Source organism: Esox lucius, chromosome 25, assembly GCF_011004845.1.
Source record: "Esox lucius isolate fEsoLuc1 chromosome 25, fEsoLuc1.pri, whole genome shotgun sequence".
In the NCBI taxonomy this organism is placed as follows: domain Eukaryota; kingdom Metazoa; phylum Chordata; class Actinopteri; order Esociformes; family Esocidae; genus Esox; species Esox lucius.
In genome coordinates, this window is record NC_047593.1 from 3526437 (window position 1) to 3554084 (window position 27648).

General features: G+C 41.5%; 1 protein-coding gene across 1 annotated transcript; it reads left to right on the top strand.

The window, feature by feature from the left end:
* Positions 1-2: 2 nt before the first annotated feature.
* suclg1 (succinate-CoA ligase GDP/ADP-forming subunit alph) lies at positions 3-26558 on the top strand. The gene is made up of 9 exons (XM_010899677.4): positions 3-114; positions 1340-1440; positions 8724-8840; positions 9019-9231; positions 17808-17865; positions 18362-18445; positions 18579-18730; positions 22977-23165; positions 26084-26558. The coding sequence occupies exons 1-9, from the start codon at positions 81-83 to the stop codon at positions 26108-26110; spliced, it is 975 nt and encodes a 324-aa protein (XP_010897979.2). The 5' UTR covers positions 3-80; the 3' UTR covers positions 26111-26558.
* The last annotated feature ends 1090 nt before the right edge of the window (positions 26559-27648 follow it).

Below are 27648 nucleotides of genomic sequence, written 5' to 3' on the forward strand. Positions count from 1 at the left end.
CTTTTGACGTTTAGGTCCAAGAGCGTACGTCATTGGTACGGAGCAGTAGAGGGGCCTGTGTCATTGGTGAATGACCGAAGATGTCGCATAGTAGGTTGTTTGCCCGACTGCTCTGTAAGTATAACAACTGTTCATTTCCAGAAGAAGTCGTCAAACTGTTTATTTTCCAGCAAATAGTATTAACAAAGGAGTCAGCTTTTGGACGCCAGTCTGATAGCTATGGCAAGCCAAGCAGTACTGTAGTACTATCTAGTTAGCTGTTTTAGCATACTGCTGCTACTGTAGCTCGTTCATTTGTAGGCCACGCACAGTCTGAACTACTGAACTTTGACCCGGGTTGTCCTTCAGTGTTTATACATAGCATGGCATTTCTATATATGAAGGAACAGTGTATGTATGACATTTCTTTGGTTTAGATTTTATGCAGTTTATTTTTTAGTCAATTGAAAATAACTCCTGACAGTTGGCAATTTGACTGGCTAACTAATGTTACTCCCCTTTAACTGAGCTCTGAAGGTTGCAATCTGTAAGTGCAAGGTTTTCACTTTAGCTAGTTTTCTTTATGTTGTCATGTTCTGATTTATATACATGGGAATACCGTCTCTTGTCAATTGGCCTGCTTTAATGTATCAAATAATCTTTACGCAAATGTTTTTACCAGCTGAAATAGAAATAGATTGGTTTCTAGTTCTGAGGACTCAGCTGTCCCTATCAGTAACCTGAAAATTAATCAATATCCTGTCTGCTTATTTTGCTTCCGTCTTCTGCAGTTTAGTTACAGTTCTCAAAGTCATCAATAGACGAGATGAACTACCGCTTGATACAGTCAAAGGATAAACTGTTGTAATATGATGTTTTTAATCATTAACTGGGTGGTTCAAACCCATTATAACACAGGCATGATTAGGTTGTAATTGCATTGGGTACTGGTTGGTGATAGTCTGTTGTTTCCCTCTTTTCAAGTGTGACTTTGGGGCCCAATACTGGTGGCAGCATTTCTAAGTGTGTGTAAATTCAGAATGCACACAGTTCCTGATTTTCTATAGGTTTCTCTATGTTATTTATGTTTCATTTCCTCATTTTTTAAATTTGACTATATAACAGTCGAACTTGTAGATTATTCAGATGGAAAGTGCCATGTGTCATCGCTGTGTAGCGCCTGTAAGAATACTAGATCCAGTTGTTTTGTTTTGCATGGGGGTGGTAGCATCATAATTAATTGGGTATAATTGGGCAGCACTCATTAATGCAAACAACAGTCTTTCCATCAGAATCAAGTAATTTATGAATACTGTCCAGCTTGGGACCAACTTGCCTTTTCCTCTGTCTTCATTTGCAGTGCAGCAGAATGGGGTGAGGAACTGTTATACTGCTTCAAGGAAGCACCTGTACATTGATAAAGACACCAAGGTCATTTGCCAAGGCTTCACTGGGAAGCAGGTATGTAAGTTGCACAAGCTGCTATGTTCATTCAACTAGTGTTCCCAACCTATGGGGTTGGATCTCTATTTAGGGCACCAATATTTCTGTAATATTTCTATGTCATATGATATATATAACTACCCATAAACATGCCATAAATTAGGCTATATACAGGGTGTAAAAGGTCAGAGGTTGGGGATTGTTGGGGATATTCCTGTGGAATCAAAACTGCTGTGGTAGTAATTTATCTGTATTTACCATCTGTCACTAAGTTAACTTCCCGAATGGCAGTTCAATGTTGGCACTAGTATCGTGTACATTTTTGTACAGTGCCTTCAGAAAGTATTGAGACCTTTTTTACTTTTGTGTTTTTTGTTATAGATGCAATTTATTGTTGATTAAATATACTTATTTTGCCAAAAGTATACAACCGAAGTAGAAAGTGAAAACACATTTTTAGAAATGTGTTCATTTAATGATATTGATTAGACACTGCCTGTCACAAATGTTATTTTTGGACATGATATAGAAAGGCACACAGACTCTTCCTAGACATGGCCATCCTGCCAAACCCAATGGCCACTCTTAAAACAATTCCAGAGATTGTCAGTGGTGGGAGAACCAGTTAAAATGACAACAATCTCTTAACAATAGCTCATCACCTGGCTAATACCATCCCTACGGTGAAGCAGGCAAAGCTCAGCCAAAGCTTAGACTTGATCCTCATTGAACATCTACTGGGAGACCTGAAGATCACAGTTCTATGACGCTCCCGTTCCAATCTGTTTTTCACATTGTCACTATGTATTGTGTAGATATAACGCAATTTTTTAATCAGTTTTAAATGGTGTCTTTAACAAGAAAATGTGTAGAAAGTAAAGGTTTGTGAGTTTTCGATGGCACCATAGAATAGTTGGACGGCCCAGTGTTCAGATTTCATTTTAGCCCTGTCAGCAGAGCTCAGTGCTTGTTATTGGATGTATTTGGTTACACAGTCATAGTTTTTGGTAATGATTGTGTGGAGATACACAGACACACTAAGGTTGGGAGATTGACAGCCATCGTCAGAGGGGACAACATCATGATGTAAAAAACGATGTTTCATTGTATTTAAGCTTGTGCTGTACAATTCTGTCAGTGCACAACTGCAGTGCACGAGCAGGGCAACATGCCAAAGGGCCTATTGACTATTTCCCATGTAGATAGTGGATAGCAGAGAGCACCAAAGCAAAGTCAAATGGGACATTGTGTTTTTTTTCCTCTCTTTCAAACTCAACCATCAATTAATCTATGGGCCTAATGGAGTTCCACTTCAAAAGCAATTATGAACAAGAATCCAGGCAAGCTTAGTTCAGTCGGCCCGCGACTAGAAGGAATGAATGTTGTTGCCCTGGCAGGATTTGATCCACGGTGTCCTATGTGACAGCTTTAACCAGTACGCTATTTAAACGTTGGGTGTAGTTGTGCATTATACATGTGTAGAGATGTGGTGTCTGTTTACTTCCTGTATTGAAAAACCAATTAGTCAGCTCCACGGTTCCCGAAACTAGTTCTCCTAGATTACCTACAGTGGATATAAAAAGTCTACACACCCCTGTGAAAATGCCATGTTTTTGTGATGTAAATGAGACAAATACATGTATTTGTACCCTTCTCCTGACTGATATCTTTCAACAATGAGATCCCTCTGATGCTTTGGAAGCTCTCTGCAGACCATGGCTTTTGCTCTGAGATGCAACTAAGAAAACGTCAGGAAAATCCTACTAGAACAGCTGAACTTTATTTGTGATTAATCCGAGTCACTTTAAATGATAGCAGGTGTGTAATGAATTACACTTAACATGAATTTGAATGTGATTGTTTAATTCTGAACACAGCCACATTCCCAGTTATAAGAGGGTGTGCACACTTATGCAACCAGGTTATTGTAAGGTTTTTATTTTATTTTTTCCCATCGAAGATTCCAGTTTGTTTTTCAATTGAATTGTTCCCATTATAGGTCACATTAAAAGTGGATACATTTCTGACATAATTTATCTTTTTCACAGGGGTGTGTAGACTTTTTATATCCACTGTATTAACATCCAAACCAGCAACAGGTATAATAGCTAAGCCTCTTTTTTTACTAATACAAAGTTGACGATTTTCTGTAGTGATCTAGAGTAACATTACAGAAGTGCTTACCTCCGTGGGTATGCAAGACTCCTCTTGGATATTGCTTTCCATGAATTTTTTTATTTTTTTGAGGCATCCATTTTGTGATTGTTATTTTATGTCCAGCGCTTCTGCTTAGAATGTTTTCCACTGCAGTGTCAAAGTCACATGACCACAAGGGCTACTCTAAGCTGCACTGCTGTATACAGTGCATATGTAACTTACTGTGACAGCAGAGCTTGTAGGTAAAGCATGTTAATATGAAATAGAAAGAAATATGGTAAATTTTTTAACACAAAAACAGAAAAAGTCTCGGTGTTTGGCTAATTTCAAGATTTCAATGTAGTCCGCAAAATTGCGATTTTCTTATGGCCTCGATAATATGGTCGCAACACAATGACTCCGAAATGGTCCTTGTCGGTGCATTTCGTCGATCGCAATAAAACCATAAACAGCACTATAATGTAGCCACTGAAGGATGTAGCCAGCAAAGTTTTTGCTTATCCTGAACAAATTCTAATGCCTACTTTGTTTGGTCCGTGGGAAGGATTGAAGCCTGGTTGACTGTGTTGCGGCGCGTGTCTCTAACTATTATGCTAGCTTGTAGCCCGCATGGTTCTTGAAACTAGTTCAATACATTATCTATTAACATCCTAACTAACAACAGCAACATTACATTCAACACGTTCAATTTGAAAGAGATTACTGTAGATGTCTAGCTAATAGCTATACATTACGTATAATGAAAACATTGACTCCCATCACTCCATGGCTGGTTCTTGTGAACTACACTATGTACAACGAAATGGTCCTTGTAGGAGCAGTTCGCCCATCGCAATATAACCTTAAACAGTTTTACTAACCAACAACAGGTTTAACAGGATTGCAACACTACATTCAACACATTAATGTTGGCTAGATAACTTTACAGTACCCATTAATGAAAACAATGATTTGTTGGAATGACGTCCATCTCACTATAACCATAAACAGTTTTACATTAGGCTTACTATAATAGATACTGAAGCTTGTAGCCATAAAAGTTTTAGCCTATCCTGAACAAATCCTAATGCCTAATTTATTTGGTCGGTGGCGAGTATCGATCCCCGGTCGAATGCGTGGCAGTCTGTGTCTTTAACCACTATGCTAGTTAACGTCAGTCAGGCAGCCGGCCGCGCTCGCACTTCTGGGCCGACTCCACTTACGCGGACCGGCAAAAATAGAGAATCAATGAAATATACACTCATGAAATAGAAAGTTCAAACAAACCTGATATTTGTGTAGGCTAAAACATTTCAGAAATTACAAATCATGCTACTTAAACATTACCTTGACAAGTTAAACTTGAATGGGCTATTGCTGATACTCTGATCCCACCACCTGAATCTTTAGTTTCAATAAAGAGGAGAAAGGTTTTTGTGTCAAGTCTTGAGTAACAGACATCGTATTAAAGGTAATTTGTACTTTTATAATAATAAGCAAAAACATAAGATTATTACATTATATACTCATATAATGCTTCAAAATGAACAAAATTACAAATCATTCTAATCCTTAGGATTCTCATTTGCTTACCGCAATAACATCAAGTAAAAAAATTAATAATGGTTAAACAGATTAATATTTTAGGCTCTAGCCATTACTATAGGAACAGATGCAGCTGGATGTCAATAGGTTGTATATAATTTTTCAAAAGTGCAGTTCGGAACCTTACATCAATTAAAAGACCACTGCACCTTTTTTTTCCTTTCCAAAAAAGTTGAAAAGGAAAGTTTTGAGTGAGGAACAAGTGTTCAATTTGCAGTGGGCTCTTAATTTTAACCCTTCTGTTTCTCACTCAAAACCTTCCTTTTTGACTTTTTTGGAAAGAAAATAAAAAGGTGCCGTGGTCTCTTAATTTTTCCAGGGCTGTATTCGCTTTTAACATTCTTTTGCCATATTTCATGTCTGATACAGGGGAATACAGAGCCTGATCAAGGTAAACCTCATTCTGCATCTGAGACTAGAGAAATATATCGAGGTCCATGTCTTTACTTTCAAATGTGCTTTATTTCAGGGACTGTAGCTTATAATGATTCAGATTCCTAAAATACAATTTGTAGCCAATGTAATGTAAATTCAGTCCTTTTATATTTGCTTTATGCACCCTTTTCATGGATATAAAGAAATAAAACAATTTAATTGTCTATTGACGATGTTTGCACAGGTGTCAGTCCAGACATTGCCAAACCCTAAGGTACGCGCACACATGCACAGACCCCTACCTCCTATACATTAAGTGAATTTAGCAGAGGGTGTTCAGCTGCACCTTGTTTCCCAAATATTGTTTTAGACGAGGATGGAAGAGCTCAATAATGGTGTGTCAGTGGCCCAGTTGAAAGAAGAATGTCAACGCTATTGTCTAACAAGCAACCACCTTTCATTTTGTAGATTAATACAAGCCATCCCTCCCTTTCTCTTCAACAACTCTTCATGGTTATTAAATATAGTTCTTCTAATGAACACTCATGCTGATTAGAAAGGGATGAGCAATGACTCGTGTCACTGCCACCTCTGCACATCGACTTGCCTTTATGGCTTGATAAGCGAACCATACTTCAAATTCATTGTCCTGTCATTAATCGACGATAGCTAGGGACGACAGAGTGGGAAGGAAAGCAAAGTTGGCAGACAGTGCGTGTTGCATAAAACATTTACAAGGGAGGAGAAAACGGATGAGTCTTGCTGAGCGAAGAAATGTTTAAACTAAAAGATCTGTCTCACAATTATTTTTTAAAAGTTGCTGGCTCAGTCTTCCTTTCTCTTAACCCATTGTAATTATAGTTTTAAAATGATCTTCATTGATTTTTACCTCTCAAAGTTGGACCTGTAGGAAGACTTTGGCTACCTATAGCGTCTCAACATGCATCCTCTTCAATTATTAACTGAAGACAGCCGGTTCTTGGTAGATTGAATATCAGCAGTATTACGACACATCATTGGCCTGGGTGCCCCCTGAAAAAGTAACATGGACTCTGGACTCAGGAGTGATCTATAAAATGTATAATACTGAGACATAAGGACCAACGCCGTTGGTTATGGACATTTTAGTGAGTCTGGGCATGATCGAACATGATTGCGTACAATACCTACCCTAACCTTTTTTTCGCTTACAGGCCAATACTAAATTGCACCTCAGTGATTGTACTTCAGTATAATCGCACTTAAGTAAATTAAGTAGAAAAATAACAAAGGGGCAAGTTTTGTCCAATCAAGAAGACCACATATTACCTGAATGTCATGTCCTCTTTAACATCCATCCACATTGTCCTCAATTTACCTACTGTACCAAGTCGTAGTATGCTGATGGTGTCTGAATGCCCATCTATGCCAGCTTGACCCCCTTTGTCCTCAGTAGGCAACCATCACCATTCTGACCAGGTGATTAATGGTGACTTGCAGACTAGTTCTTCTTATTCCCTGTTACATGTCTTTAAGTTTTTAAGTTGTGCTCATAAGTTTGCATACCCTTGTTGAAATTTTGTCATTGATTAATTTTATTTAAAGATGGTGATCATATGAAGCCATTTATTATTTTGAAATCATTGATAACAGAAATCACCTAAATGGCCCTGATCAAAAGTTTACATACCCTTGAATGTTTGGCCTTGTTACAAACACACAAGGTGACACACACAGGTGGAAATTTTGTGACACACCTGTGTCTTTTTAAATTGCAATTAGTGTCTGTTTATAAATAGGCAGTGAGTTTGTTAGCTCTTACGTGGATACACTGAGCAGACTAGATACTGAGCCATGGGGAGCAGAAAAGAACTGTCAAAAGACCTGCGTAACAGGGTAATGTAACTTTATAAAAATGGAAAAGGATATAATCAGATATCCAAAGCCTTGCAAATGCCAGTCAGTACTGTTCTATCACTAATTAAGAAGTGGAAAATTCAGGGATCTCTTGATTCCAAGCTAAGGTCAAGTAGACCAAGAAAGATTTCAGCCAAAACCGCCTGAAGAATTGTTCGGGATACAAAGAAAAACCCGAAAGGTACCGCTGTTCAGGAAAAAGACTGTGTGATTGTTTCAAGGAGCACAATACGACGATACTTGAACAAAAATGAGCTGCATTGGTCGAGTTGCAGAAAGAACCTTTACTCCGCCAATGCCGCACAAAAGCCTGGTTACAATATGCCTGAAAACACCTTGACACGCTTCTGGTACACTGTAATTTGGAGTGACAAGATCATAATAGAGCTTTTTGGAGTGGGGTCAACAAAGCCTATAGTGAACAGAATGCCATCCCCACTGTGAAGCATGGTGGTGGCTCACTGATGTTTTGTAGGTGTGTGAGCTTTAAAGGCAGGGTATCTTGTGAAAATTCATGGCAAGATTAATGCAGCATGTTATCAAAAAATACCGGAAGACAATTTGCATTCTTCTGCACAAAAGCAGCGCATGGGACACTCTTGGACTTTCATTTTGCCAAGATGTATGCAGACTTTTAAACAGGGGTCGGTTAATTTTTTGTTTTGTTTTATGATTGTGCCATTCTGTTATGACCAACATTTGAATGTGAATCCCATAAGAAACAAAAGATGTGTTTTGCCTGCTCACTCATGTTTTCTTTACAAATGGAACATATTACCAATTCTCCAAGGGTATGCAAACTTTTGAGCTCAACTGTAACTCAAGGTTAACAACTGCCACCTTGACCGTCCCTGATGACCCCTGCTCTGTCCATCCATCATATTCTGTCCCTTGTTCTCTTCTCTCTGATTATCCAAATTCACTCTCTTTCGGTCCTATCTCTTTGTACTGAAGAATCTTTGAATTGCAGTGGCGATTCCAAGATATTGCAATCACCTTACAGTTCTACAACCAAACTTTGTAGTGGGATAAGGCCTAGAGAAGCATTTGAAGAATTGGGACCAGCTGATTCTCTGAGGCCCTGACACTTACCCCTTAAGTTGTGCACATGCATTTGAATGAGACCGGTGTTGAGAGTACATGGCAGCTAATCAACTGTGAACACTCAAGGTGGATCCTTTAATCCAGTTTCATTTCATCACCTGACTCAGCCCCTGCTCCCGCTCTGTCTCTCCATCTCAGTCTCTCTATCTCACACACAATCTGTCTCCCTCTCTGTCTCCCTCAAGGGGACATTTCACAGTCAGCAAGCGATCGACTATGGCTCCAAGCTAGTAGGTGGAGTATCACCTGGCAAGGGGGGAAAGACGCACCTCGGAGTGCCTGTCTTCAACTCCGTCAAGGAGGTAAGTCGACATGTTCCTTATTGTTATCCTAAACGGCATATCATTCTCTAGTACTCTAATGGCCCTAATCAAAAGTAGTGCACTATATAGAGAATAGGGTGCAATTCCATGCGCACCCTCGTTAGCACGGCAGGCCAATTGTTAATTCCATGGCCCTGGCCTTCTCCCTACCCTCCAGGCTAGAGCGGGCACTGGGGCTGACGCCTCGGTAATCTACGTGCCCCCTCCGTTCGCTGGCGCTGCCATCATGGAGGCCATTGACGCCGGTATGCCCCTGGTGGTGTGTATTACCGAGGGCATCCCCCAGCAGGACATGGTCCGGGTCAAACACAAGCTGCTGCGCCAGAATACCACTCGCCTTATTGGACCCAACTGCCCTGGAGTAATTAACGTAAGAATCCTATGGTTGTCTTAGTAAACGAGAATAAACTTTTCCTAATTGTGTACACACCAGTGTTCAAAAGTTTTGGGTCACTTAGATATTTCCTTGTTTTTCATGAAAACGTAAATGGAATGAGTTTGAATAGGAAATATACACTCACCTAAAGGATTATTAGGAACACCTGTTAAATTTCTCATTAATGCAATTATCTAATCAACCAGTCACATGGCTGTTGCATCAATGCATTTAGGGGTGTGGTCCTGGTCAAGACAATCTCCTGAACTCCAAACTGAATGTCAGAATGGGAAAGAAAGGTGATTTAAGCAATTTTGAGCGTGGCATGTTCGTTGGTGCCAGACAGGCCGGTCTGAGTATTTCACAATTTGCTCAGTTACTGGGATTTTCACGCACAACCATTTCTAGGGTTTACAAAGAATGGTGTGAAAAGGGAAAAACATCCAGTATGCGGCAGTCCTGTGGGTGAAAATGCTAGAGGTCAGAGGAGAATGGGCCGACTGATTCAAGCTGATAGAAGAGCAACTTTGACTGAAATAACCACTCATTACAACCGAGGTATGCAGCAAAGCATTTGTGAAGCCACAACACGCACAACCTCGAGGCGGATGGGCTACAACAGCAGAAGACCCCACCGGGTACCACTCATCTCCACTACAAATAGGAAAAAGAGGCTATAATTTGCACGAGCTCACCAAAATTGGACAGTTCAAGACTGGAAGAATGTTGCCTGGTCTGATGAGTCTCGGTTTCTGTTGAGACATTCAGATGGTAGAGTCAGAATTTGGCGTAAACAGAATGAGAACATGGATCCATCATGCCTTGTTACCACTGTGCAGGCTGGTGGTGGTGGTGTAATGGTGTGGGGGATGTTTCTTGGCACACTTTAGGCCCCTTAGTACCAATTGGGCATTGTTTAAATGCCACAGCCTACCTGAGCATTGTTTCTGACCATGTCCATCCCTTTATGACCACCATGTACCCATCCTCTGATGGCTACTTCCAGCAGGATAATGCACCATGTCACAAAGCTTGAATCATTTTAAATTGGTTTCTTGAACATGACAATGAGTTCACTATACTGAAATGGCCCCCACAGTCACCAGATCTCAACCCAATAGAGCATCTTTGGGATGTGGTGGAACGGGAGCTTCGTGCCCTGGATGTGCATCCCACAAATCTCCATCAAATGCAAGATGCTATCCTATCAATATGGGCCAACATTTCTAAAGAATGCTTTCAGCACCTTGTTGAATCAATGCCACATAGAATTAAGGCAGTTCTGAAGGCGAAAGGGGGTCAAACACAGTATTAGTATGGTGTTCCTAATAATCCTTTAGGTGAGTTTAGTCATTGACATGGTTAGGAATTAAAAACTTAGCTTTTGTGAAAGAATCCTCCATTTGCAGCAATTACATCCTTGCCGACCTTTGGCATTCTAGCTGTCAATTTTAGATAATCTGAAGAGATTTCACACTATGCTTCCTGACACACCTCCCACAAGTTGGATTGGCTTGATGGTATTGAGCCAAATTGAGCTGAAATTTATTGACTAAGAAAAGAAAGGTGTAACTGTAATATTTCATAGCATGAAAAAACTAAAATCAATCATATGAAAAAAAAATAGATTTAAGCGTGGAAAAAGTGTATGCTAAAATAATTTCACGTCCGATCTTTAAATGTCTTCATTCAAACCTGTTTTTTCCACTTTCGCTTCTTCTTACCACAGAAAGAAACTAAAACAAAACAATATATCCCATTTATTTAAGAAAGCTGCAGAGGCTACACACACACACCTCTACTCTGAGTGCAAGAAGTAATTTAAATTGGCTGACATGGTGATACACCATTAGTCTGGAAATATTTATGTAAAATGTTAACGTTATATTTTGATGACAGATGACACAGACTGAACGGTATGGAGTGTAGCCTACTACTACAAGCTGTGTTTACAATACGAACTATGTTTACATTTACATTACTCCAATCTCGTCTGGCTGCCTTGGCCTCCTAGTGACATTCTAGGCCTGGTTTAAGAGGTTTTAAGCCATTGCAAACATCATATGGAACATGGTTGGCTAGGCTACACAGCAATGCCAGCTGTCTCAAACAAAAATAATTGTGTTTTTCAGGATAAGGATATAACAAGGATAATACTTTGGATACGTTGTTAATATAACGTGAATTGAAACTCACCTGCCTTGAATTTTTTTAATAAATCTGCATATCTATCTTTGAGGTGCTTCGCTAAGTTGCAAGTGTTTCCTCCTTTAGTCTCGACAGTTTGAAAGCACTATTTGCATACTGGTTTATCTTTTCGACAAGTCAGGGCGGAGCTGCAGCTGCACTTGCCGCCATCTGTCACGTTTTGGATGCGGCGGTACTGTGCAAAAAACGAGTACTGTCAAATGTGTGTTAGCAATATCATAGGCACCATTTTGGAGTTATTAGGTGATTTTCCTCTAGAATTTTAAGAAAATAACTAATTCAACCAATTTGAATAGAGTCACTGTGTGTACCGCAATAATAATGTAGAAAGAAAGAAAACAAAAAAATATCATAGCCAAGCAGGGGTAACCTCAAGGCAACAAGGCCATCAGCTGAGACCTTAATGTTCTTGTATCCACAATGCGTAATGTTATCAAGGCGTTTAGAGCCCTTGTCATTGTAGCCAACATCCCTGAAAGTTGGCGGAAAGAGACTTCTTGATGGAAGACATTGAAAAAGGATTGTTCAAATGATGGAGAAAGCACTTCGATCAGCTCCCACATAGTTTCAACTTGCACCATCTATCGCCAACTCAATTAAAGGGGGTTGTATGGTGGGAGACCCAGGAGGACCCTAGTGCTGAGCAAGATAAACAGCCTGACTACAATTTGCCAAAACACACCTGTATATGCTGCAAACTGCTGTAGACAGATGAGACCAAATTATAGTTTTTTTTTTTTTTTTTTTTTAAACCCACCATCTCTATGTTTACAGAACAAAAATACAACACCTTCCCCACATTCATGTATATAGCAAGTTCAGTAATGTTTTGGGGTTGCTTTTCTGCTTTTGTCCTTGGGTGCCTTGAATGTGTGCATGGGTATTTTGGGTATACCAAGGTATTTTGGAGTGCATTGTCAAACCCAATGTCAGAAAGTTGGGACTCTGGCATGAGAGTTCCGGCAGTACAGTGACCCAGAATTCACTTAACCGTTTTAGACCCTAATAGAATTCTAGAATGCTGCAGAGAATTATCAAAATTAATTACATTTTCTCACACATTTTCAAACAAACATAGGACAAAAACCAAGAACAAATTACAAGTTAACTTTGTTTTAAAGAGCACATCCTCTTCTTTAATTTGATACTAAATTAATGTAATTTCTAATAATATAATTTGTTTTCCCGTTTTGTAAACGCTTGTAATAATAAGATCGACCACTCACTGTTCCTCCACTCCCTCTGCGAGCGCAGCACCCATTTTCCACGACACCATTTCTCTAATAGCTTCTTAGACTAGTCAGATAGTAAGCTCACTTCACCCAAGCAGTTGGGGTTCTTTCTATATGACTGATTTCGGTAAAAACATGAACAAACAACTAAGTTTGTATAACATAACACTGTTTGTATAACAAAAAAAAATCATTTTGGGAGAAATTGAGCAAGCAATCATTCGAGGTCCGCACACCTAACGTGATCATAACAATGTAAGAATAAGGCACACATCTCAAGACTTTGCTAGAATGTGCCGGACATCTTCACAATCAATTGACAACTTTGTCAGCAAAGCACAGACTGCCACCACTCTTAGCTACCTAGTGAAAGTGACAGTTTGTCGCCTCACAAGCAAAACACGTTTGCGGCCAGACACTTTTTCTATAGTCTGACGTACGAACTGAATCTGACAGTTTTGTCTAGTTAGCTATGGCTGTTTCCATATGAATGAAATCAGAAGAAATGCAAGAAAACATTCAACTATGTAGCAGACTAGACAGCTAAATACGGCAACTCTTTCAATTACAAGCGCAAGCAAACATTCGAGCTGCATTGCTTGCTTACCAAGTTATCACTACAGGCTTGCTATTGTCATCTAAAATACAATACCAAATTGTAGCTGCATCAACTATAGACAACACCAAACCTATATCCCCAGTCAGGGACGGACTGGGACCGAAAAACGGCCCTGGACTTTGACTAGGCCCGGCCCAAAGCAATCGGCGTGTGGAAACTCGACAACAACAACAATAACGCCTGCCGCCTGGCATGAGTGTCACAAGACTTTAATTGTGGCTCATGATACTATACCATCCAAATTATAGCAAGAGCACTGATGTTGACTAGATGTTGTGTTAAAAGCATATTATTCTAGATTATTGCTGTCTTAAAATGAATTTATTACTTAATAATCTTAATTAATTTATGCAGTAATCTTACTGCACAAATAATAATACTATCTAAATTAAAATACACCATTACAAATGTAACTTCTGTATTCAAAATCTTCAAAGTTTGTAAGCATTAACTGTATCTTTACCAGCATTTTAAAAGTAAAAGCACTACATAAACTTAATATTAGCTACTGCATGTGGCATTTTACAGCTAAAATGTTGAAGTTTAGCTGTTTTAACTACTGTAATCAATAAAAATTTAGCAAGCTGAATATCACTTCCTAACATCCCTAGCAAGTTACTCTCTCTTTCTTCTCTCATGTTCCATACTTACTTGCCCTGTATCTGCCTGTGGAACCAGCTCATCTTTCTGTCCCTCATCATCAATGGTGGCATGTTGCTGCATAGCTGTCTGGCTCACTTCTTCACTGCTGGGTCTGCTGCTAATATTTAACTGCAAGGTGCTGCTGCTGCCTGTGCAGCTAAATATTTCAGTTAGTTTGTGACATTTAGCGGCTTCAGTATCTAAATTCCGCATTTTTTTTTATTTCGCCTTCTCAACCCCACCCTTTTCTTTTCGTTTTTTACCCGCGGCCGCGTTATGCATATTGTTTGTTTCTATGCTTCTATCTAACGTCTTTGCTGTTGGTTTCTTCCTCCTCTTCCACTTCTTCTCCTTACTTGGCGGCCACGGCCAGTGCAGCTGGCATCCAACTTAAAGGTGCATTGCTGCCACCTACAGTACTGGAATGTGAAACAGATTAGTGGGGGGAAAAAACAGGTGATGACTGCGTGTGTGGCGGGTGGTGGACCGGCCCGCCGGCCGTCCTGGAGTACCAGCCATTCTGTGATTCTCCAGTTCACACAGATGGCCAGTCCGCCCCTGTCCCCAGTTTATTTGTTACTCACCTCGACATCATTAACGCTTTCAAAGAGCAAGGACGTTTCCAACATAGCATCACCAAACAACACAGAAACAGCATCTTCTAACGTAAAGGTTGTGGCCGCTTTTGCGCTAGCCTTTTGAGTACATATTCATAAAAAGGGAAAAAAGTCAAATGACAGCATACCCTTTTTCTGGTTTCTTATTAATGACAACATCCACGGGAATACATTAATATTTTTATCTGGTATATATTGTGATATTTACACAACTGTTATTGTTCCTGGCTCATCCAGGAAGCTCATCCATGGCTATAGGAAATTATTGATTGTCGTTACTTTGGCCAAAGGCTGTGCTAAGTGTTGAGTTTAAGGTGTCAGTAGCTTTTCAATGCCATTTCTGTTTATTTTCTTATATTTGGTTTTGAATAAAACATTTCTGTGATATTACTTGTGAATGAATTGTGGAGACCAAATACTTTTGTCGATATGAACCAATTTTTTAGAGACAATTAGGATGTATTTGAAGAAAGTGCAAGAGTGCCAATACTATTGTCCACGGGTATATATGTGCGTATTCAGTGACTTTGGAAAGTATTAAGACCCCTCAGGGGCGACTGGTCATTAGGGGCAGGTGGCACAGCACAAATTTGATGTCAAGTGGGGCTGATAGCCGGTAGCCCCACTACAGTGTAATTTCGTATTTCAGACCTGATTGGCTGCCTGGCTGTTTGGCGCCAACATTAGTCAGCAAGAAAAGCGAGGAGGCTAGATTGTCTTAGCTAGCTTGTTAGCTTCACAAATGGCAGATAAGAGAAAATGAATAAAGTGAATTTCATACTCGAGCACCGGTTTGAAACCCTTAATTTACAGGAGAAACTTGAAGTAAAGCGACTTGGTGCCCATTATCCACGGAATATTGTCATCACTCAAACTGCTGGTAAAAGTAACCGCGGGTTTAACGTTGAGTGGTTTTTGAAGAAAAAGTGGCTAGTTCCAAGGCCACCCACTGTATGATGGATCTTTAAAAGCAGAACTGTAAATGCTGTTTGGGAAACCGTGCTGTGCTGCTCCTGTGTATGGAGGACATACGCACACAACCAGGATGAGATGAGGCCACCATAAGTCTCTCAAAAATACTGGGACCGAGACTTTCTGCAGCTACTGGATTTGTCTTGTCTTCTTTATGCCAGAAGTTAATGTTTTATACAACACTGTAAAAATGGAGCATCGATGCATCTGGGATTACCAGTACGCTCACCCGTTTCAAGGAGAATGTCCAGAATATGCGGAAGCAAACTGATAAATGGGCTGCCACCGTTCACGATGGAACGGTCGAGCCAGGCCGACGAGTAACCAACACAGTACCGGTGATGAAGGAGGCATGCGACACAGTCATCTCCCAGGTGGAGCAGAGGTTTTCACAAAGTGACCACCTGATCGCTGCCAAGCTGGTTGACATCTCGCTCTCTCCACAGTTTGTCCTGTCATTCCCTATATCTGAACTTGACTGAACTTGACTGGTGAAACTATGGCCTCTAGGAAAAGGAAGGAAAAGTTGAAGTCTCAGCTGACCACTCTGTACCGCCACACTGAGCTTCACACTGGTAAGACGGCCCTGTCTCTGTTAAGATCCGTTCATGAGAACAACCTAGAGGAGGCTTTTGCTGAGACCGTCACTCTGCTGAATATGATCATAACACCTATGACGACATCCGAGTCAGAGAGGAACTTTTCCACCTTGAAGAGGGTAAAAACCTTCACTCGCAATACCATGGGACAACCGCGATTCAACGCATTGGCCATGTTGTCCATCGAAAGCCAGCTGATTCAGCAGCTACATGACTTCATTCCCAAAGTCATCGAAAAGTGTCAGTGTGTCTATGCTTATCAATTAAAGTTGTTGACATAGAATGGATCTTTATCCCTAAAAAGTATTTCCACTTTGTTGTGGCCTTCAGTGGTGTTGAGCTCATTGCTGTTCGTGTATGGGCCAGGTACATTGGTTCTGAGCTTGGTTGCATTCCTAATTTAGGTTTGTAACTGTGACAGTGGTAATTTAATGTGTGTGTGTGTGTGTGTGTGTGTGTGAGAGAGAAGGCGACTAATTACACAAGGTCTCTCTCTCTCTCCAGTATGTGTACTACAACACCTGGTAGAAGCAAGCCACTCTGTCATTAAGTGTTTTGCGGCGCCACACTGTTTGTTGATGTGTTAAAGAAACACATCAGTAGCAAGAGGGAGTTTTGTAGCTTTACCTGGTATGTATCCTATATTTTGAAATGGTTTGTGCCCCACCAATATTTTACTTATAAAAACGCCACTGAGACCCTTCACTTTCCCATTATCTGCTGTTATGGTGGCCACAAAGCTTCAGAGTTTCTCTGTAGAGATGGAAGGACCTACCAGAAAGAAAATTATCTCTGCAGCACTCCATCATTCAGGCTTTTATGGTAGAGTTGCTGGACGGAAGCCACTTCTGAGCATATGACATGCGGCCTGGAGTTTGACAAACAGCACTTAGAGGACCCTGGAGTGTGACAAACGGCTCTTAGAGGACCCTGAGAGTAGGAGGAAAATTATTCTCTGGTCTGAATACACTAAACCTGAACTATCAACCCTGAATGTTACAAGTTATATCTGGCGAAAGCAAGGTACCGCTTATCACTTGGCTAATACCATCCCTATGGTGAAGCATGGTGGTGGGAGCATCATGGTATGGAGATTATTTTCAGTGGGAGTGACTGGTACACTTCTGGATTGAGGAAAGGACGAACAGAGCAAAATACAGAGAAGTCCTTGAAGAAAACCTAATCCAAAGAGCACTGGACCTAAAATTGTGGGAAATATTAATCTGTCAGGTTGAAACAACAACCCGAAGTACACAGCCAAGGCATCACTGGAGTGGGTTTGGGAAGTCTATGAATGTCTTTGAATGGCCCAGCCAAGTCTGGACTTAAACCCCTTTAAATATCTGCAGGGTTACCTGAAAAACGCTGTTTTGACAGAGCTTTATCTGAAATGAAAAATGGGAGAAACTGTCCAAATCCCATTTTGCTAGCTGGTAGAGGCATTCTTAAGTAGACTCAAATCTGTGATCATTGCCAAAGGCACTTGTATAGGGTACTGAATAAAGTGTCTCAATACTACTGGGAGGGGGGGTGGATTTGTTCCAATTTATTGAAAATAAAAAAAACTGAAATATCTCTAGGCTTGTTTTTCCACCTGTGCAAACATTTGAATAGATTTATTTATGGATATCCATTCTTTCTGAAGCCGCTATATATTCCTTTGTGTTTTCCCATTTTGCAGCCTGGAGAATGCAAGATTGGGATCATGCCAGGCCACATTCACAAGAAAGGGAGAATTGGTGAGAGATTATTTTTCCCCGCCTCACTTGCATTCATCTGAATGAATCATTGCATACAATCTCTTTTTACTTGGCCGCAGTGTCAAAATACTGACAGACCAGTAGCCTGTTCTGCTTTTAATGTAAGGTTAGCAGTAGGTTAGAGACCAGGCAATGGCATACTTGTTGTTGAAATGTGATAATGAGTCAGAGAGACGGAGGGTGAAACTGAGGGGGAAGGGGTAGAGGGAGCGAAAGAGAGGACGTGGGGAGCAAACGGGAAGCTGTATGTGGATGAAAAGAGGGAGAAAGGGGAGGGAGCAAACGAAAGAGAAGTAGAGGAGGGAAAGAGATAAGACGTGCCGAACAGCTCAGCGGCCAGTGCAGTTTTTGTGTCGGTTTGATAAGCAGTCAGCACTGCGGCACAGCAGACCATGTAGGCTGCAGTTTCTGCAAAGGCACAGTTGCACACTTATCACCAGAGACTTGGTCCGAAAGGATTTTGTCCATCTTTCAGGCATTGTCTCCAGGTCGGGAACTCTCACATATGAAGCAGTCCACCAGACTACGCAAGTTGGCCTGGGGCAGTCTCTCTGCATTGGTACGTGAGATTTTCGAACACACACATTCCTTGTCAGTTAAACCAAAAAAAATCTGTCACATCAGATATCCATCTCAAGTTCTAAGCTGCTGTTCAATGTTTTCAAATGCTTTGGGTGTTTTTCTTTTTTCAGGCATCGGCGGTGACCCCTTCAATGGGACAAACTTCATCGACTGTCTGGAGGTATTCCTACAGGACCCCAAGACTGAGGGCATCATCCTGATTGGAGAGATTGGGGGCAACGCCGAGGAAAACGCCGCCGATTACCTCAAACAGCACAACTCTGTAAGAGAGACACGTGAACATTCAGCCTGAAACTTTGAACACCAATGATGGTACACCTACAGCTTTCATGAGTTATCCAGACCCTCTTGATGAATGTAGTTCTGTCAGGTGCTGCAGTAAATTTTTTGGGGTTCCACGGACCCCCTCAGGAGGGAACATTCATAGTCCTTAGTGGGTGTGTATTTGTGCATGTCATCCCAGCAGGGCAATATCTACATCGGTCTTTAAATCTCTTCCACGAAAAAATAGAATATCTAAGGACCTAAAGAACTTCAAATAAAAAAAACTGCAGATTTTTCTGCATCTTATCTTCCCAGCGTAGCCATTGACCCTAAATGATGGCCGGACCCTGTGTTATTGGATCTTCAGTACTGGATCTTCCACTGAGGTAGTGGGTTCAAAGTACCGCACAGACATTAGATAAACACAAGTTCAAGGCAGGCTGAAAATGAATTACATGTGCTCTCGGCGGCCCTAATTCATGCAAATCTCTTGCCACCTTATGTCTCAGGAGAATAACTATTTGGCTGTGTTCCAAATGGCACCTTATTCTCTGTACAATATACACCTTAAGGTCCTGGGTCAAAAGTAGTGTACTACTTTGGGAATAGAACTCGAGTTGGGACAGAACCTCCATCCCTCAAGTACAAACGGACTCACTTATCGTCCAAATGGTTAAGAACCAGGGACCCATGGTACAAGAGGGCAACATGCATGAAAAGACCATTCAAGCGCATGGGGGGGGTAGTTCTCAACTTCGGTTGTGGGTTCAGAGTTGCACACCCAAGGCAGCAGTTTAACCAAAGCTTGAAATAGTTGTTTCACCCGAGCTGCTTTATTGATGACATTGAGGCACGAATAAAGGAAATGAAAAGCCGTTCCCCAAAATTGTTACTATATTGAGTTTCAGCAATTCCAAAAGTCAAACAAAATAAAAGGAGGTCATTTTTGAGTGTTACAGCAATATCTGTGACAATAGGTGTGGGAAGTAATATAAACATTTCTGGGGTGTTCATACATACCGCTACGGGATATGTATGCAAATCAAGACAGTTCAGGATGGACTTGACTCACAGACCTTTGATGTGGTTGTATAAACCATGTGTGGGAAAGGAAGGGGTAGCCATTACTATTTCACACCACAAATCAGGGGCGTCATGGACTGAAAAATATCTTCCCTTGACCAATGACAGGTTTTGTGTAAAGCACAGGTAGGACATGAGGACAATTAACGGCCATCCAGTATCACATTAATTGAACTGTATCAGACTAAAATAGATTATTTTTTTATCCTTTAACTTTTTGATAAATAGACGTCCAATATTGTTGCCTAAAGTAACTGCTTAGTGAAAATACAACTTTTTTAAAGTTCATATTTACCCAAATAATCTGATCTAATTCATCTCATACTCGTATTTGTCGCCAAAACATAAAAAAAGGCAAACCTCATCTATTTTTCTCAGTATTTCTAGGAAAATACATAGAAATCTGTAAACCCTATGTAGTTATTTTAACGCTTAAAAAAACATTTGAATACGGCTTGTGAAATACCTGTAAGTCCCCATATTTGGTTTAAAGTTAGTGTGGATAAATGGTCACCTAATGGTGGCTCAAATATGCGATGGATGTTTGATGACAACTAAACCATTGATTCCTTGGTTTATATTTTAATTCAAAGATCAACTACTATTTTAACTATATCTGACCTTGTAATGGTTTCTTAATTCTTTTTTTAAGCTTATTATAATAATGTTAACTTTAGCTTCAAAGTAGATTTGTTTAAAACAAAAAAAAAGTTCTGTGACTGATTTAGCCCACTGCAGTGAAGAGTTAAGACCTAAACGCATCAGGCCCATCCATTCGAATGAGACAGGTGTTGAGAGTACTTGGCAGCTAACCAACCGTGAACACTCAAGTTGGATCCTTTAATCCGGTTTCATTACATCATCTGACTCTTAGCCCCTGCTCTGTCTGTCTCTCTCCCTCTTTCTTTTTTTTCCTCCCTTTCTCTCTCTCTCTGTATCTCTCCTAGGTGCCTTACACAAGATGCAAAGCCCTTGTAATTCACTAAAAACATGCACTGATTGTCGTCAAGTTGGCAGGGGAGTGATTGTGAGAAGAGAAGGGGGCGCATGTTGTCTCACCTCCAGTGTGTAACTAGGGAGCCTTGTAAATGTGTTACTGTCTCACAGTTTGGTGTCTTAATCTGAAAGGATAATGGCTATACCTAAAGCCATGCCCCTTTTGGGACAAACCTCCACAACCTACTACACACCTCCTTAGCAGGAACAAACTGAAAATGTAGGGAAACAAGGTTCTGGCCTCTTTGTCTTTTCCCATTCTGTCTCATTTTGTAATTAAATTAATACATCTGAACCGTTAACAATGGTGGTCAAAGGCCAAGGCCTCTTACCATGCACCAACTTCTTTTCCGATGTGAATTTTATTTTACTTATTACCTCCCTAACCTGTCTAGATAGATTTAAAGGTTGATTTAGGGTGGTTTGTTTGTGAATGACGCAAATTCACTAGGCCAGGAAACTAGCAAGAGATGGAACTCAGGTTTTTAGGGACTAGCTACTGGAACAGCAATTGGCCTGTATTTCATGAACTGATTAGGAATCAGGTTAGCCTTTGGGGATCATAACGGTGCAGTTGTGTAGAGCTATATCACTCTTCCTTAAGAGCTGCTAGGTGTGTGGGGTTTAGCTAGTAGGTCTTAGAAAGCCGCCGAGTAGACCACCCAGGGACGCAATCACCATGACTGTCTTAAATGGCTAAATAAAACTGAATGGCCTTAACTATAAGTTGCCCTTGACCAAATTCCTGAAATATAAATGTAAACTGCAGAATAATGAGGTATGTGACAAGGAGGAAGGGTATATCCCAAATTTTTTTGGGCACCCTTACAAGCGGAAACGGGCACCTCTAATTAATTTCTGTACCACCAGCCTTTATTGCAGTCAAATTCCGGCCAAAAATAGCTCCCTTTTTTCCCCTCCTCCCCATCTGAAGACAGAGTTTGGTCCATGACACAAGTGGATTGGCCATGCCGCTTAAACAATTACTCTGTCTACATCAGTGTTAAGTTTTTGGCAGTCGGGCCACTGTAGATCCTGTCAGTTTCCAGTGTTTTGGAAAGGCCTTGCAGAAATGGCGGACACATTTAACTGAAGCCGTAAGCAGCATTTCCCAAAGTTTGTCGACCAGTTGTACAATGCTCCGTGTTAAACGCTTTGCCTGCACAGGAGAGGGAAAGAAAGTGGGATGTCTCCTCTTACAACGGTACACACTGCCTAGAAGAACACCCGACCAAAAGACCTGGGCTATGTCCATTTGGCATCAAACGGGCCAGGGTCGGTTATGACGACGCTACCTCATCCAATGACAAATATCCGTTGTCATTCCCGTTTCCAACCGTTTTCCATTGCATGTCCTTACAAACAAGCCTCGCCCTCAGTCACTTTCATCCCCATTACAATGTAATCCCTGAGCGTGAAATATTAGCTTCCACTGTCACCCCGCCAGCCCTGGACGATGATCTGAAACTGTTGAACTTCACTGTAGCCATCCATCAGGATGTGCCGAAAGGAATGAGCCAGAGCTAATCAAGTGTCTGCATGACTACTTACTTGCTTCTACAAGAATATGATCACAAAGTGTGTGTGTCTTTCTGGGGATGTGTGTCTGTGCCCACCCATGCAATTAAATGGTCTCATTGATCCCATCACACACATCTGGAAAGAGAATTTAGTCTGCAGAAGCATTGGCATTAAGTTTGACTTGCGTAAGGAATATACTTATGATTTACTCTACGCCAAAATATTCTTGTTAATTTAATAATACAGAGACACGAAGCATGAGAGGTTGGTTAGAACATCTGTTTAAGAAGAGGCTGTTAATAGGAGGACATTTATCCCTTTAGAAACCACCCCTCTGGGGACCCCTTGACCTTTCAGTGTTGTTGTAGCTCTCAACAAGGGACTTAATAAGTTAAGGACTTAATGATTAAGGAGCTAATAAGTTGGCAAGTTTAGTCAAGTGTGCTTGTTTTGGAATAGAGCAAACGCACTGAACATGCTGAGGAGAACCTCTGATTTACCAGACGAGCAACAATTCTTCCTTGATTATGGAAGTTACCAATGAAGTCTGCAAGAGTGGGAAAAGCGTTGCATTATTTCTGACTGATGCTAAAGTCTCACTCACTCACTCTCTCTCACTCTCTGTCCTCCCCATCCTCTCCCAGGGAGCGAATGCCAAGCCAGTGGTGTCCTTCATTGCCGGGCTCACGGCCCCACCGGGCCGTAGGATGGGCCATGCTGGGGCCATTATCGCCGGGGGCAAGGGCGGAGCCAAAGAGAAGATTGCCGCCCTGCAGCAGGCTGGCGTGGTGGTTAGTATGTCCCCTGCCCAGCTGGGTAGCACCATGTTCAAGGTGAGGCACATGCACACATCATAGGCCAGATACAGTGGTGCCTGTATAGAATCAGCAGGGCTATTCAACTCCGGTCTTAAAGGGCGGGTGCACTTCCGGTTAACATCCTATTTCTTTCCGATTTTGTGATTTAATCAGACCCAGGACGTCAGCTGGGTACAGTTAACAACCAAGTATAAACAAAAATAGAAAGGGATTTGCCCCCCCCCCCCCCCGCCTCCTACCGAGCCCCAAGTCTAATAGCCACAGCAACCCCCCCCCCATTACCTCTAAGGTAATGGTGTGGTCTCACCTTATGTGTTCAATTCAATTTGGTGTCGAAACGGACCATACCATTCTTCCAAAAGCCGTGGGTGTACAATGTTAATGGTTTACTTTAGCATGTCTTAAGTGTTAACAAGCTGTCCGCTTAACATGCAAGGTTTGGGGGTGCTTGGGATTTAACCTTTTTTTATAGACAATAAAGCAAGGCAACCGCAAGGCAAAGGGGGGAAATTAATAAGCGTGGCTCTTGACGATGCAGCAAGCGATTTAGCAACCCTGCCGCCTCTTTATACCAATTCATCACAGGACGAAGCCTGTGTTTTTAACAAGACGTGTAAAAAGTGAAAGTGTTTATTACGACCATTCATCTTATTGTTTCATTATGAGTGAATGCCGGGCAGCAAACCCGAACACACAAAAATGGATTTGCACAGCAGCGACTGGGACGTATCTTTGTCTAATTCATAATCATTGCGTGTAACGATGAAAAACGCTCTTCCCCCGGCCTGTTAATTTCCCGGCCCATGGTGTTCATAAGTCTCTGTTAATCTCATTGGCTGCCGCTGTAATCGGCGTAGTAATACAGAAATGAAAGTAGTGCCTGCCAGGGGTGGTTGGTTCGGTCCCAGGGCCAACCCGCTCCAGTCTTAGCTAAACTCCTCCCTGTGTCCACACCTCCCAATCTTTTAGCGTTTGTTTACTTTTGCATACTACAGCTTTTGCTAGGTTTTAGCTTGCCTGGTGCAATGTCAGGTCGCCAGTATGCCCCTGTCTCTCATTTTTCACTGTCTTTCTTGTGGCCTCCCCTCTTGAAAAATTGTCCCTGTGGAGCGCACACTCTTTATCGCTCTGTCCTCTCCTTCGCCCCCCCCCCCCCCCCCCCCCCCCCCCAACCTCTGCCTCGTGGTTTGCCACTCTCATTCCTTCAGTCTGAAACACCTTTGACACCCTCCTCTCTCTCGACTGTTTCTGTCACAGCGATGGACGACCCATCCATCTCTCTCCCCCACTCGTTCCTCCCCCTCTACCTGAAGATGTATCTCAGGAGCTAACGCACAGTCTCTCTCTCTCGCTCTCTTCTGTCTTGTCCTCTGTTCTCATCTCTGTCTTGCGTTTTCTGGACTCGGAGTAGACCTAGTGCCACCTCCCACCCACCTCTCATTCATCACAGAAGTGCCCAAGGCCACGAGCCAACCGTGTCAGCAGTCCTATCCCAAACCCTTGAAAGACCCCCTCCCCACCCTGTGCCTTTTTGCTTTTTTCTTTCTCTCTATTTTTCCCTCCTATCTTTTCCTTTTGGTCTTTTTCCTTTCTTCTCTTTCCTTTTTCTCTCTTCACTTTGTCCTTGATCGGTGAGTGCGGATACGCTTTGTCCATGCCGCGTGAGCCTGAAGGGCATCAACCCCCTTAATTCTCCCTTGCAGATAACTCACTCACCTCTTTGAGTGTCAAAGTAGAGCCGCAGTTGCCGTTTCCTGCCACTAGGTGACAGTAATGATCCAGGCATTTGCGAGACAGACTTTTTCGGAAAAGGCGTCGTCATGTGTGTTTGGTTGCAAACCTGATAAATGACATTTGCATAAAGGATGCTTTTTGCACCGTGAAATGGGACATTCTAAGAGGAAGGGAGCGAGAGAATATGCATTCTGTCTTCTTTGTTGGATATTTTGTAAATGGGAGAGGGTAAATACACCAGTCAACTAATGTTTGAAAAATGTGGTTCTCAAACTTTTTGGCTAATGGGTCTTTTCTGTCACTTTGGAACCTCCTCTCCACACATACACAGAGGTGCACACACACTGAAATGAAAAATAATTAAAAAAGAATAATGAAAACATTTCAAAATGGAGTTTATCCATTTGCCTTTCACTTGGCCAAAACAATACATGATAACAAGGACCTGGTATTCCCTCCTTATTGTAATTGAGAACATGACAAACGGATAATTCCACTAGTTGACTGCCGTGCAGTGTCATCTGCCTTCTTATCGATGACGACTAGGGTCAGCCATTTTCTATGACGGATTGAAAGAAATATGCTTTCCCCTGCCAACATTGGCCCCATTTGTTTTCTGAACAAATAAACAGAATTGCTTACTACTTACTGTAAGTCCCTCTGGATAAGAGCATCTACTAAAGGACTAAAATGTAAAATGATTTCTTCTACTCTGACGCCGCCTGCTTGTCTTCCAGAATATGACCAGTAGACAGAGACAGGCATGCTTGAACCTTCTTTCTGAGATTCATAAAAACATCTCCTTTTCTGATTCCAAAACTGCTGATTTTCGTGTTTGTAATGCCTTTTAAAATGCCGACAGGATCATGGTCTGTGCATGTGTGTTTATTAGGCATCAGCAGACACGTAGCATCCTGGTCAAAACAAACTTTAAATGTAAGGGAATAAATAACCCCCCCACCACCACCCAACCCTCTGGGGTTGTTCTTTCCACCCACATGAATAACTCAGTTTCCCACCTCTCCTTCCCCACTCCCACAGAAGACAAAAAACTGCCTCATCAGGGTCTTTAGCTGCTGCCCCCCACCCCATGTAGCTTCCAGATCATAACAAACCCTTTGTATCTACCTGACTAAGACGTTCTCTCTTTTCTCTCTCTCTTCCTCCAACGCCTGCCTGCTCTGTCCATCTCTCCGCAGGAGTTTGAGAAGAGGAAGATGTTGTGAACCAGTCAAGGCAACACCTCGTCAGCTCGCCATCTGCACATGCTCCCCGATCATAGGCGAGCCCATTTGGCATTCCCTCCAGCGTCTTCCAATCCCCCTCAACCCTCCTGCAGTTTGGTTAAACTACAATACATGCAGCGTTTCAATGTTTTTGATTTCAGCTTTGAATTCACACATTTCCATGAGAAAGGGATTAGATATCTCAATGGTGTTCTTTTAAATACACAACGACGTGCTGGTTATAGACTTTAGTGAAACAGCCTTTTAGAGGACAGTTATTTTCACCCATTCTTGTAGCTTCCTATGTGTCACATTTAGTCGGACAACGGAGGAGGGATGCCATGGCAACCTAGGTGACTATTTCTGTGTTCTAATGTAACTAAGTATTCCATCAACTTGTCTGTTCTCGCTGGCTGTACACCTGATATAAGAATATTTCTCAAACACCTTTTGGCTGTCGCCTCATTTTTATGTTCAGCTCACTCTGGCTCACTGTGTAGAAATGGTATCAGTTATTTTAACCGATGTGCATAGGGAATTGGTTCCTTCAAGGTTCACAGCATCTTAATATTCACAACAAGACAACGGTAAACCTATCTTCCTTCAAAAGAATATGCACCATGTTTTGACCAATTGAGATATGACAGGTTGAATTGGCGGCAATTGCTGTAGCGCCCCCATTTTTTACCCATACATGTTTGTTTTCTGTATCAATCTGGAAAGGAATTAACTGAATGTTTGTTTTCTTTTTAAAGTGACACTAATGAATTCATCCAATCACACCCGCCCCCCTTTTATTCAGTGTCACTGCCAGGCAAGACCAATTAGGAGGGGTTAGATGCAATCCACAGGTGTCGGGTGCTATAATGGAACTACATGTCTCCCATTACAGGCTTTTAGCAGGGATTAGCATTTTCTCGTGCACACATCGTTGGAAAGTGTGTAGGAGGAATTATTTACCCTACAGTGAAATTGAATTGCTTCATCATATAATAAAAACGTTGAAATTGTATACCAGATAAAGAATACAAAAGTGATTCCTCAATTCACCATGTGCTTCTCATAACCCAGTTTATATGGCTTTACGGACTTGTCATAACTCCCAAGAGTTGTAAGATCTCCCAGGCGTCAGAAATGCCTGGGCCAATGAAAGCGTCTATTATCTTTCAGTGGGTAAATAGTGTGATCGTCGTTAATGCTTTCAGGCCTAGATTCATTCCTCTCGCACGGAATCCTATTTACGCGGGAAAGAAGCGACAGAATAGCACAGTAGAAAAATAAGGCTACATTTAGTAAGACTTATGAAGATTAGGACACTTAAGCCCAGACCTTTCTAGAATACAAAGTTTGTGACATTAAATAAAAAGTATATTGGAAATTGAAGAACAACGTTGCAGATGGACGTCTCTGGAATATAGACTATTCTCTAAACGTGAAGGGATTTCGGTGTGTAATTAAGGTTTAAAATCGATCCGGGTAAGGTTCGTTCAAACTATATCCTTATGCGACAAAGACGGATAATCATTCCCGCTGCCTTG

Coding starts and splice junctions, on each gene's coding strand:
- suclg1 (XM_010899677.4), top strand. CDS start 81: ATGTCGCATAGTAGGTTGTTTGCCCGACTGCTCT. Junction 1,441..8,723: donor AAGGCTTCACTGGGAAGCAG/GTATGTAAGTTG, acceptor GTCTCCCTCAAG/GGGACATTTCACAGTCAGCA. Junction 9,232..17,807: donor ACTGCCCTGGAGTAATTAAC/GTAAGAATCCTA, acceptor CCCATTTTGCAG/CCTGGAGAATGCAAGATTGG.